Source organism: Alexandromys fortis, unplaced genomic scaffold (genome assembly GCF_014885135.2).
Source record: "Alexandromys fortis isolate MF-2015 unplaced genomic scaffold, M_Fortis_MF-2015_v1.1 scaffold_186, whole genome shotgun sequence".
Lineage (NCBI taxonomy): Eukaryota > Metazoa > Chordata > Mammalia > Rodentia > Cricetidae > Alexandromys > Alexandromys fortis.
In genome coordinates, this window is record NW_026068067.1 from 2,470,985 (window position 1) to 2,484,196 (window position 13,212).

At 47.3% G+C, this 13,212-nt stretch overlaps 2 protein-coding genes and 1 non-coding gene across 3 annotated transcripts; 1 reads left to right on the forward strand and 2 right to left on the reverse strand.

Annotated features, from left to right (window-relative positions):
- The first annotated feature begins 284 nt into the window (after positions 1-284).
- On the forward strand, positions 285-596 carry LOC126487768 (NADH dehydrogenase [ubiquinone] 1 beta subcomplex subunit 2, mitochondrial-like). The gene has a single exon (XM_050120761.1). The coding sequence runs from the start codon at positions 285-287 to the stop codon at positions 594-596; it is 312 nt and encodes a 103-aa protein (XP_049976718.1).
- A 1,745-nt stretch (positions 597-2,341) lies between these two features.
- Positions 2,342-2,797, reverse strand: LOC126487780 (host cell factor C1 regulator 1-like). Its single transcript, XM_050120786.1, has one exon. It carries the CDS (start codon positions 2,782-2,784, stop codon positions 2,434-2,436), a length of 351 nt encoding a protein of 116 aa, XP_049976743.1. The 5' UTR covers positions 2,785-2,797; the 3' UTR covers positions 2,342-2,433.
- A 7,792-nt stretch (positions 2,798-10,589) lies between these two features.
- On the reverse strand, positions 10,590-10,718 carry LOC126487808 (small Cajal body-specific RNA 4). The gene has a single exon (XR_007588502.1). It is a non-coding gene; the product is annotated as a small Cajal body-specific RNA 4 (non-coding RNA).
- Between the last annotated feature and the right edge of the window lie 2,494 nt (positions 10,719-13,212).

Here is a 13,212-nt window from a genome sequence, read left to right on the forward strand (position 1 = left end):
GCACCCAGCTCAAAATAAATATACACTAAAAAAGTTTATAAAAGTTTGTTCTTGGGCTGGAGAGATGGCTCAGAGGTTAAGAGCATTGCCTGCTCTTCCAAAGGTCCTGAGTTCATTTCCCAGCAACCACATGGTGGCTTACAAGTCATCTGTAATGAGGTCTGGTGCCCTCTTCTGGCCTGCAGGCAGACACACAAACAGAATATTGTATACATAATAAATAAATAAATATTTTTTAAAAAAAAAAGTTTGTTCTTTCAGATCGCTCTCCATTCGCCACTACTATGTCTGCGCTGACACCTTTTGGTCTGTCGCCTCGGAGGCTGCCTGCTGGGGGCTGCCGAGCAAGGGCTGCTGGAGACAGTGGAGTCCGTCATGCTGGTGGTGGGGTGCATATTCCGCCCAAGTACAGGGAATTTCTCCAGCTTACCCGGAAACAGGTGATCCAGGGGGAGTTCTTCAGCTCACTCATGTGGTTCTGGATTCTCTGGCGCTTTTGGCGCGACTCAGACGCTGTGCTGGGCCACTTTTCATATCCAGATCCTTCACAGTGGACAGATGAAGAACTGGGGGTCCCTCCTGATGATGAGGCCTGAAAGTATAAACTCAACTCTGTACAAGAGCAAGGTGAGAAGTTTCAAGAAATTACAGCCTTCATATTTAAAGTTGTAAATTAAAGTGGTTTGCCAAGTTAAAAAAAAAAAGTTTCGGGGCTGGAGAGATGGCTCAGTGGTTAAGAGCATTGCCTGCTCTTCCAAAGGTCCTGAGTTCAATTCCCGGCAACCACATGGTGGCTCACAACCATCTGTAAAGAGGTCTGGTGCCCTCTTCTGGCCTGCAGACATACACACAGACAGAATATTGTATACATAATAAATAAATAAATAATTAGAAAAAAAGTTTCTTCTTTCATAGGACTGGGGTGCAGTTCAGCAGGGGGATTTGTTCCATCCCCAGAACCATAGAATAGAGTGTACCCTTTATGACGTTACGATAGTATTGAACACACCTAACATTGGGCTCTTGGACTGGTTGCTCAGTTGACTGAGACAGGGTCTCACTGTGGAATCCATCCTGGTGTGTAACTCCTGATCCTCCTGGCCCAGTCTGAGGACTGACACACATCACAGCCACACAATAGAGTCTTCTCGATTTTTAAATACTGTGTCCCAGTGAGAAGAGCTGAGGGCTGGGAGAACTGGGTTCCAGGTAGATTGGTTATAGTGAGGATCCACCTCCAGGCTCACAGATGGCCGGGAGGGTCAAATGACCTCCTCAGGGTCCTGTTTATCCAGGCGCTGACCAAGTTCATTTCATTGCTACCACAGAACACCAGAGGCTGGGTTATTTCTAGAGGAAGAGATCCTGGATGCTGAAAGTCTAAGATCAGGCAGTTCATCTGCTGGGCTTTGAGTGAGAGCCTTGTGCACGTTAAGTTCTGGTGGATGGCAGAAGGACAACAGAAAAGGGAGGTTGGATACCCAAGGTAGCTTGACAGTTCTTATGAGTAAAACAGTCATGACAATAACCCCTTTCTCCTTACAAACCTCTTAAAGTTCCCAACAGCTCAGCACTGATTCTGGAGACCAAGCATGCATGTGTGCACATACATGTGTAGTCGTGTGTATATACATTTGTGTGAGTATGTGTGTAGTTTGAATGAGAGTGGTCCTTTTAGGCTCTATGTTTGAATCTTTGGTCCTCAGTTGGTGGAACTGTTTGGGAAGGGTTAGGAGGTGTGGCCTTTTTGGAGGAGGTGTGTCACTGAGGTGGGCTTTGAGAGTCCAAGATGCTCAGTGCCCTCTGCCTCCTGTTTGTGGATTGAGACGTGAGCTCTCAGCTGCTGCTCCAGCTGCTGCCACCATGTCCTGCTCTGCCTCTTACAAACTCTAACTGGAACCGTAAGCGCAACTCAGCTCTTTCTTTTATAAGCTGCCTTGGTCCTGGTGTCTTATCACACCAATTGCAAAGAAACTGAGAGAGCATACATGTGTGTAGGAGTTCATGTGTGTCCATGTGTGTAGGAGTAAGAAGTGAAGCCCAGAGTGAATGTTTGTTCTTTGACAAGGTGCCATGAACCTTGTTCATGCCTCAGAGCCATGGGCGTGGCAAAACCTTTCCTTGGTGAGAATGGGAGAGACAGCAAATCCTTCCTCTGCTCCAGTGCGGACGCTGAGAGTTTATGCGGAAAGCGTCCACTGTGGTTTTCTTTTTCTTTTTCTTTTTTTAAACTGCTCAGAAATCTTTATTCTCTAATAGGGTGACACTTTCCCCTTCCCAAGCTGCTGCCCCTCCCATTCAGGGTTTCTCTGAGTTCAGTATCATCTCTCCTGTTACAGGGGGAAGGATCTCTTCCTTCTGGGGGAGTTGGGGGGTGGTTGCTGGTCTTTGTTGTCCGGGAACAAGGTGGGGAGGGACACTGGCCGTCAGCACTTAGAGCTCCATGATGTCCCCAGATGGGGATGCAGGGTAGAAGGGACTGGGGGTATCCCCCAGCCTCAGTAGCCTGAGGGCCTCAGGGATCAGGCTCCCAGGATAGCGCCACAGAAGCAGCTCTGGGCAAGAGCTCCAGAGTGGTGGCAGGACCTGGGGGAAAGTCACAGAGGGACTGCAGTAGGGGTGGTCATTATGTAGGCTGAATCGAGAGAAGTGGGTGGCCATGTTCTCCTCGGAAAGAAACTGCTTGTGCAAGGGCTCCCTGGCATCCAGGCCGCGAGCCACCCCAGTGGTGGCCCGTGGGTCCCGACTTGGGGGGCCTCGCTCCAGGAGCTGTTGTAGGATCATTACGTTTCAGGGTCCTGCACTGCGGTTTTCTTCCCTAGAGGTTGACAACCTGAAGACTTCTCCCCTACGGAGCCTGCTTCTGCTAATGTTAGTCAACTCCGCCTTCTTGTTCAGCCTCATATAATAACCCCACCTCCTGGTTTATCTGTTCCTAATAACATGCTGAGCTTCTAGAGTACTTCTTCATCTGAGAGCCCAGACCACTTTACGTCACTTTTTTCTCTCTTCGTGTCTCTGTCTCTTCATTCCCTTGCCACCCCAGAGGTCAATCCCTGGAGCCGTGCAGGCATGGTTCATGCATGCATGCATGTGTGCATATGTGCACGCATTGTGTGCATGTGGATATGCATGTGTATATGTGTATGTATGTGGTTATGCATGTGTATGGGTATATGTGTGAGTATGCACGTATATGTATGTGTGTATTCATGCATGTGTGTATGTGAGGTATATGCATGTGTATTGGGATGCATGGAGAGGTATACATATGTGTGCATGTAGAGGCTCGTTCACCTCGACTGTTGTTTCCCAGGTCTCATCATTGGCTTGCAGCTCATTGATTATGCTAGGCTGGCCGACCAGGCAGCCCCAGGGACCCATCTGTCTCTGCCTCCCAAGTTCTAGGCTGGCAGATTTAAATGACCACACCTGGTGGTTTGAGGACTGAACTCAGGTCTTTGTCTTTGTATTACACGGGCTTTGACTACTGAGCCACCCCAAGCATTGAGTCGCAAGCCATGTTCCAAGATCCACAAAAGGGTTTGGGAGTCGTGTGCCAGAACACAGGAGAATACACCAGAACACATGCAGTGTCCGAGTGCTGCAGCTGCAGCAATCTCTACTGACACACGCGGGGTGCATCTTCTTGATAACTAGGGGACATTTGTAGTTCGGGTGATGCTGTGCACTGACCGGCAAAGAGCGCATCTAAAGAAGGCTGCCTGTGTCAAGCATGCACGGAGAAGTGAAGAAGCATGCAGGGGACAACTCAGACCACGTTACAGGCGGGGATGTGGACAGCTCCTGGAGTGCACAGAGGGCCCCATTGCAGTGCACAGTGGATGGGTTGTGACCCAATACCCAGTGGGTTAGACATGCTCAATGCGCTGTCAACTCAATTAGCTTCAATTTATGATAGATTTATCTGGACGCGAACCTAAAAGCAAGGTAAATTACTCACATGAGTGTGTGTGTGCAAGTGTGTGTACGTGTGTGTGAACAGACAGCAGCCACAGTGGTTCTGGGGGACCCATCCGTCTCATGCTCTCCAGGCACATGCTTTATCACTGAGGCACACCCTAGTCCCCTGTGGCTCTTTTATACTGTGCTTAGGTTGTTACACACCAGTGGTCTTCAGTATACAAAGGGCAGGTTCAGTTCCTGCCTCCAGGCTTCTGCCTAGAGTTCCTGCCCCGACTTCTTTTTCAGTGACAGGATGCGTCCAGAGAGTTGAAAGATGAAATAAACCCTTTCTTCCTCAAGTTACGCTTGGTAGTGTTGTTTATCACAGCAACAGAAACCCAAAGACAATGACTAATCAGAAATACATGTAGCAACATGTACTTGCAATTAGCATTGAGAACTATGGCAGTCTTGTGGGACTAAGCCCTTAGCTGGTGGGATATGGTGCTGCACCCAAGCAGATTGTATTATAAACTAGCTGTGGACATGAACTTGGACTGTAAGGAACCCAGTAGCTTAGTGTGTACTCTACATCAACTACAGCTAGAATTTATACTTTAAGAGCTTATGTGCTAATTTTTTGTGGGTTTGTTTTGTTTTTCTGAGACAGAGTTTCACTGTGTGACAACCCTGGCTATCCTAGAACTCACTTTGTAGACCAGGCTGACCTCACACTCGCAGAGATCTGCCTGACTCTGCCTCCCAAGTGCTGGGATTAAAAGTGTGTGCTGTCACTGCTTGGCTGCTAAAAATTTGTTAATGTTTAAAATTACATGCTGTTAATTTATTGTGTGTGCACATGTGTACACATTCTTGCAAGATGCTTATGTGAAGGTCAAAGAAACGTAAGCAATCAGGCCTCTCCCACCATCACACGGGGCCTGCAGATCCAGCTCAGGTCATCAGGCTCTGGACAGGCGCTTTTACCAATAGTTCCTATCTCACTGGCCAGTGTTGGTCTCCACGGGCAACTCTAAGATAGTAGAAATATAATCTTTTTTTTTTTTTTGAGACAATGTCTCACTATGTAGCCTTGGCTGTCCTAGAACTAGCTCTGTAGACCAGGCTGGCCTCGAACTCTCAGAGATCCATTTGCTTCCTGAGTGCTGAGTTTAAAGTAGTGCCCCCACTACTGTACTTACATGGATGAGTGTGCACATGTGTGTGGAAACTAGAGGACACTCTCGGGTACCATTTCTCAAAAACCTCCCACCTTATTTTTTAAACAGGTCTTTCTGTGGGACCTGGAACTCAGAAACTAGGTTAGACCGACTGGTCAGTGAGCCCCAGCATCCTAGAATCTACCTATCTGTGCCTTTCCAGGGCTGGGCTGATGAAGTGTACCCCTGTACCCCTGTACCTAACTTTGTTTTGTTTGGTTTTTTGAGGTAGGGTTTCCCTGTGTAGCCCTGGCTGTCTTGGAACTCATTACACAGACCAGACTGGCACTATCAATGTCTGTATCTATCTATCTATCTATCTATCTATCTATCTATCTATCTATCTATCTATCTTTCTTTCTTTCTTTCTTTCTTTCTTTCTTTCTTTCTTTCTTTTTTTGACATGGTTTCATTAAGAATATCTGGCTGGCCTGGAATTTGCTATGTAGACTAAGCTGTCCTCAAACTCATCAAATGCATCAAGATCCACCTGCCTCTACCTCCCAAGTGCTGGGATTAAAGGCGTGCGCCACCATGCCTGGCTCCCACCTGACTTTTTTTTAACACATGAATTCTGAGGACCAAACTCAGTTTCTCACATTTATGTGACAGTCTACCGACTGAACTCCGTGAAGCTCAATATTAGTTGTTAACTTGACTCGGTCTGAGATCAACTAAGAGGCCCCTGGGTGTGTCTGTGAAGGCATTTTCAGGAAGGTTTGAGGGGGACCCACACATCAGAGAAGAAAACCTCACAGGCTGTCCTGTAACCTCCACACAGGTGCCATACACAGGCATGCACATGAACACACAAATAAATGTCATAAACATTTTTATAAAGAAGCCCGTGTTGCCAGCTCCCCAGAGGCAGCATATCTTGTACTGGTGAATTATCACTGCTGTGTGAGCTCACAGAGGAGCTGGCCTTGGAAGCGAGGCTGCCACCCTTAATTCAGGCCCAAATACTTCTGTGTTTAGTGTCCTCGAAGACTCCTTGTCTAGGGATGGGCTGCTCTCTTCCCCAAGCTGGTGCTTGCAAGGAAAGAGCAGCAAAACAACCCAGGTGAAAAGGCCACGTCCTCGGGAGCAGCTGGCAGGTGAAGCACTTGCCGCAGGGCCGACTGCCCTGCCGTTCACACTGTTCACCCCACAATCCAGAAGAGCCGAGCGAGAGAGAGCTCAGTTTAGCCCTGGAGAGAAGCTCAGCCGGAACCCCATCTGAGGTAGAATAAGGTAGAAAGATCAGACTTACTTCCTTTTGTTTGTTTGGTTTTTGTTTTGTTTTGTTTTTCAAGACAGGGTGTTAGATTTGCTTAAAGCATTGCTTGTACTGGTCATTTCCAAGCACGGAACTTGCTGCCTGGATCAGAATGACCTGGAGAAATAGCTGATACAATAGGTCCTGGCCCTTACTCACCTGAGCACCACAGCTTACACCTTAATAACCTAGCACACAGAAACTTAGAAACATGCCTTTGAGAAGAAAAGGCTAACGGCCATGTATGACTCTGTAAGAACTTTCTGGCTTGCTTACCCAGTCTCCAGCTTTAGAGTATAAATGCTCACTTTAGAGTAGAGAATGCTCACTGGTCCTGGGCCCACAGCTTTCAGGAGCTGTCCTAGCTTTGGTCCATTAGTGACATCTCTCCTCTTCCACTCTCAATGATATCGGGGTGTTTATTCCAGAAAGATTCCCGCAACACATCCATCCATCTACCCACCTATCCACCCATCCATCTATCCACCCATTCATCCACACACCCACCCACTGATCCATCCATCCATCCATCCATCCATTCATCTACCCACCCATCCACCAATCCATCCATCTATCCATCCATCCATTCACCCACTCAACCATCCACCCACCCACCCATCCACCAATACATGCATACATACATACATCCACCCACCCATCCACCCATTAATACATACATACACCCACCTATCTACCAATCCATCCATTCATCCACCCACCCACCCCCCACCCATCCACCAATCCATTCATCCATCCATTCACCCACCCATCCACCAATACATGCATACATACATACAAACACCCACCATCCATCCATCAATACATACATACATACATACACCCATCCATCCATCCATCCACCCATCTACCTGGCTAACATCTGTGTATCTATCATCACACTAACATCACTTACTATTTATTATTTCACTATGACTTGTTATATACTTAATGAACTCACTCATACAAAGGCCATAGCCAGATGCCCTTAGAAGCTAGAATTGCCTGGTAAGTCAACCTCTGGGTTGTTTTTCTCTTGTTATATACATTTCTATTTGCAAAATAGTGTGCGTACATGTGTGTGTGCATGTGTGTGCCATAGCGTGGGCTTGTGAAACTTGGAGGGAAATTTGTAGGAGTCAGTTCTTTTCTCTCATCATGTTGGTTCCAGAGGTCAAATGTAGGTTGTTAGCAGGCTTGGTGGCAAGCACTTTTACCCAGTGGGGCACATCAAAGGCTCTAAAAGTGGTTTTCTTTTCTTTAGACAGAGTCTAAAGGCTATTGTAGTCCTGGCTGTCCTGGGACTCACTATGTAGACCAGGCTGGCCTTGAACTCACAGAAATCCACCTGTCTTTGCTGGGATTAAAGGCATGCACCACCATGCCCCACAGTCCTCAAGGTCTTATTTGGAAACCAGTTTATTTTATCTAAAATTTGCAAAGATGTTGAAAGGCATTCTTGTGCTGAACTCAGTGGGAGCCACCTGAATCACAATGCTCAGAAGGCTGAGATAGAGGATGGCTGTGAGTTTGAGTCTCAAGAAGGAGAGGGAGGGGATTAGAGAATTTTTTTTTTGTGGTATGTGTGGTAGATGCATGTATGCACACGCGGAGGATGCTGTCAGTGTGTAAATACCAGCTCAAAGCCCAAGGACCCAGGCATCAAAGTGAGACCAAGCATTTAGCACCTCAGGAAGCTGTTTGTGAAGAGGCTGCCTGGCATTGAGGTTCTGGCAGCAGCAAGACCAGTTGGAAGCTGTCTCTGCCATAACACACTTGCAGTCTAGATATATTGGAAGTAGAGTCTGGAGGATCAGAAGCTCAAAGCCAGCCTTGTCCTCACAGTGAGTTAGAGTTCAGCCTGAGATCCATAAGATTCTGTCTCAAAACAAAACAAAACAAAAAACCCAAAACTAAGTATTTCATGGCGGCGATGCCTGCAATCCCAGCACTTGGAAGTGGGTGGAAGCGGAAGAATTCAAATTCACCATCAAAAACCCAAAACCAAAACAACAAGGCTTGGAGAGCTCAGCTGGAGGGGGTGGGGTTGTGGCAGTGTGGGGAGCAGGGGAAGCCTCTGTGACCTTCATTGGCAGCAGAGTGAGGAGCTTCAGGAGGCAAAAAGGCAGCTCAGCACACAACTCAGTAGCCACTGTTGGGGAGTCTGACCCTGAGTGTTTTATTTAAGCACAGCAACATCTAGTGAAAACTACTCGTGATGTCTAACTCAGTCTCTCATGCACAGCAAAATGTGCCTAAATCTCTTTGAGGAGCAAAGGAAGCTACACCCAGAACAGATGTGACTACATCAAGTCTCTGTAACATGTGACGCCTTCCATAAAGACAGGTTCCACAGACTGACTGAGAAGTGTATGAGAAGGGTCTGGTGCCGGGATGTCTCCGGTCACACAGACTGTGCACAGGTCACCAGGCCTTCTGGATGGAAAACAGGCTTTTTATTCCTCCCCTTGAAGGAGCGACCCTGTTCCTATAAGTGCATATCCGTGAGCACCAAGACCTCTGTGCCTCCTACAGACCCCTATCATTTGGGTTAGAAAGATGGGCGTATGAACAGATCCCTCCTGTTGTTAATTTAAGTGTACAGTGTTCTGTCTGCATGTACACCTGCAGGCCAGAAGAGGGCGCCAGATCTCGTTATGAGCCACCATGTGGTTGCTGGGAATTGAATTCAGGACCTCTGGGAGAGCAGCCAGAGCTCTTAACCTCTGAGCCATTTCTCCTGCCCCACCCCCACACCTGGTTATTTTAAGTAAAAGCCGGAGGCTCATCCCTGAGCAGAATCCACACACCTCTCAAGGCTGCCCATGGTGGTTGCTGGGGAGTTGCACAGGAGAGACCCACAGCATCCCTTTCCAGCAGAGACGGCAGCTACAGCTCAAGCTGGTCACCACTGTATAGTATGCCAAGTCTGCAGTCTCCCAGCTTCCTCTGTCAGCGTCATGTACGACCATGGAGCCTTTACCACTTCCAGAGAATCGTTGGTAACCGTGGGACCACATTCACTGAGCCACAGATTGCTTAAATTTCATCAGTTTTCCCTTCTCTGGTCCAGGATTCCACCCAGAAAAGTCGCATTTGCTTGCTGACAATCTACATAGTTTCACTCAGTTTTACGTCCTTGACACCCTGGAAGTTCAGTGTTCCTGTGATGGGGCACACAGAGACCAGAAGCCAACTCTGGGAGACACTTTACTCCGTCTTCTGTGGGTGCTTTGCAGATTAAACTCAGGTCACTGTAGTTGGCCCCAGACACCTTCACCCCCTGAGATGGGGTGTGGATATATTGCACGGTTGGCTTTTCCCTCTCTGGTGCTAGGACTGGAAAACACTCTAGGCCTTCCTTTCCTAACATGGGTTCCGGGGACTCAGACTCAGTCCTCATGCTCAAACTTGTTGCTTAGACCTGATTTTTTTTTTTAATTTTAATTAATTATTTTGAGACAGGGTTTCTCTGTATAGCCCTGGCTGTCCTGGAACTCATTCTGTAGATCAGGTTGGCCTCGAACTCAGAGATCTGCCTGTCTCTGCCTCTGGAGTTCTAATATTAAATGTGTATGCCACCACTGTCTGGCTGTTTTTATTTATTCATATATAAATATTTTTATCTGGAGATATTCTTCTTTTTTCTCTCTTTTCCCCCTCGGTTGCAAGTAGCTCTGGCTGGTCTTGACTCGCTACAGGACCATGAGTGACCCAGAACTCACAATCCTCTTCCCTCCACTGCCTGAGGACTGAGACCGTAAGTGTGTGCCACCTTGCTCAGCTTGCTATTTTCCTTCAGGGTGTCTCTCTGTAATTCAACCCAGGATCCAACTCAAAGCAATCTTTTTGTTTTGGCTTCTTTTTAAAATAAAAAGAAAACGACTTATTTTTAATTACCTCTATGTGTATGTGGGGATGTGCTGTGAGTGTAGGTACCCTCAGAGGCCAGAAGAGGGCGATGGATTTCCCCGGAGCTGGGTTTCCAGGCAGCGTGAGCCTCCTGACATGGGTACTGGGAGCCGCTCAGTTCCTCTGTAAGAGCAGCAAACAGCCAGCAAACTGTCTCCTTGCCGCTATTTTAATTTCTTAAATGCTGGGATTACGGTCCTATGCTACCATACCCAGCCTCTACTCATAGTTGATTTATTATTTCTTTGCTCTTCAATTGATGTGTAACTTAAAAAGAGCACTAAGATAATGCTGGAAAATGCTGGCTCGTAACTCAACCAACCCTCTGGTTTCCTCCAATCAGGGCTGCCTTCTCCACCCCTTTGCCTAGGAGGAGGGCTCAGCAAAGGCCTGCTCTGTCAGACTCAGACTCCTTGGTCCTCAGTTATTTTATTATAGGATGCTCTTGAATAAGGGAAATGGTGTGTTCTTGGGGTTAGATTGAGGTTATCAGATTAGGGTAAATGTTCTCAGAAGCCAAGAGTAGTGGCTTTACCTGTCATTCTAGCACCGAAGAGGCAAAGGCAGGAAGGAAGGCCCAGAGTTGAAGGCCAGCATTATATAACAAGACCATTTCTCTTTTTTTTGTTTTGTTTTTTTGGTTTTTCGAGACAGGGTTTCTCTGTGGCTTTGGAGCCTATCCTGGCACTAGCTCTGTAGACCAGGCTGGTCTCGAACTCACAGAGATCCGCCTGCCTCTGCCTCCCGAGTGCTGGGATCTCAAGGAAAGAAAAGGAAAGAAAACAAAAGGGAAGAAAGAAAAGAAGAAAAGGGGCTTGGGCATGGTGGCACACAGCTTTAACCCCAGCATTTGGGAGGTAAAGGCAGGTGTGAGTTCAAGATCAACCTGGTCTACACAGACAGTTCCAGTTTTTGAAACCCTCAAAAAAAAGGTGGGGTGTTTGTCATACAAGCCTTCCAAATGAATTCAATACAGGGCCAGGCATAGTAGCAAACATTTTCATTCCTAGGACTCAGGAGGCAGAGACAGGAGGATCTCTGTGAGTTTGAGGCCAGCCTGGGCTACATAGTGAGTTCTACAGAGCTAGAGCTATGTAGAGGGACCCTGCTTTTAAAAACATAAACAAACAAAGACTTAGGAATCTGAAGTAGGATAAGAACAAGTCATGAACGTTACCCTCTGACCTCCACAAGAGTGCCACGATGTCCTTGCACACGTACACACATATCAACGGTAACAAATGAAATAAGAAGAAAGAAAAAAAGGGGAAAAAAGTGTTTTTCCTCAGACCCGTCACACATCTATGGATCACATCTGATGGCTTTGACCTTGGCCTCTTGGTTAAGGAATTTCCGCCAGACCACTTTTCTTCCACTTTCCCTTTTATTTGTCCATTTGTTTATTTATTTATTTTGAGGCAAGTTCTCACAAAGTAACTCTGGTAGGCCTGGAACTCTCTCTGTAGACCAGACTGACCTGGAACTCCCAGAGATCCCCCTGCCTCTGCTTCTCTAGGACTGGAATGAAACGCAGGCAGCACCATGTATAGTTTCACTCTCTGTAAAGACACTATTCTAGTCCCTAAGCCAAGGAGGAGCTAAGCCTCACCTCCTGGAGGGAGGCGAGACTGTAGTACAAAGCTCCACGGACGAATACAGAAGGTTGGCAAAGCCAGACTCCTCATTAAAGTTTCATTCCCAACTTTAGCATCCTTGAGTGGGTCTTGCCTCCTGGCTGAAATCATAAACTTCAGGCTCGGTGAAAGACTCAGGAGGTGGGGGGGTGCGGTCTCCCTGAGTTTGAGGACAGCTTCATCTACATAGAAAGTTCCAGGCCAGCCAAGACTATACAGTGAGATCCTGCTTTAAAAAAAAAAAAAAAAAAAAAAAGGAAAGAAAAGAAAAGAAAAAATCCCACCCCCAAATTAAGGTGGAGAAGGATAGACCAACATTGCCTTCTGGTCTCTGCATACACACTCATGGGTAAAGCACGCCTGCACACGTGTAAACACACAATCTTACGTATGTGCACACGTGCCCCTTCCCTCTTGATAATTCCTGCCTTGGCCTCATCAGCCTACAACTCAGCTGACGTGAGGCTGTGGGTCCACACATGCAAGGCTATGTCGGCTCCTCACGCTGGAGGGCTTTTAGTGAGGACTCTGGGCTTTGCACTAAGATGAAATCACCTAATGACAGTATTTCAGCATGTCTCCATCAATAATCAATACCTCACTCCGGTTTAGTCGCAGTCTTGAAGCTCCCCAGAAGCCCTTGTCTTTGCTCTTACACTGCATAAATCTGTTTTCGAATTGTTTTTCTCCCCTTACCTGGAATTCAAGGACAGATGCTCATTTCCTTGTTTATGGCCTGCCCAGCTCGTTGGGTTCTCAATAAACCCTATGGCGTATGTTGGCTCGTCTGCCGCTGTAATAAGAACAGCCAGCAGCCTCGGAACACAAGTGCCGTGTATTCAGGAGAGCTCGTTTTATGTCTGTTTCATGTGTAAAATAAAGGATCGTTGCAGAGACTGAGTGGATGCACGCAAAACTTGTGCACGAAGCAGGCGTGTCCAGTAATGTTTATTACTATCATTATCAGTATGGTAGGCTTAACAGAGCTTCCCCAAGGACGTGCAAACTCAGAACCATGCCTGACCCATGCAGAGCATTTTTTTTTTTTTAAACAGCCTGATATGTGACCGATGCTATCACTGCCACTGTCGTCTGGAAGATGATATAATAGCAGCCATTATTTTTTTTTCCCACCGTCGTTTCCTGGTCTCCCTGACCGCCCAAGGATGCTTTTCAGGCCTCTGCCCTCCCCGCTTGAGCCAGAGCCAGAGTGAGGATTCAGGTCCTGTGGACCACTGGTTCCCATCGCCCCGCCCACAGGCCTGTACTGCTGTGGTCTCCACGG

Excerpts from the sequence above, each read along its gene's own strand:
- LOC126487780 (XM_050120786.1), bottom strand. The coding sequence starts at position 2,784 with ATGATCCTACAACAGCTCCTGGAGCGAGGCCCCCCAAGTCGGGACCCA.
- LOC126487768 (XM_050120761.1), top strand. The coding sequence starts at position 285 with ATGTCTGCGCTGACACCTTTTGGTCTGTCGCCTCGGAGGCTGCCTGCT.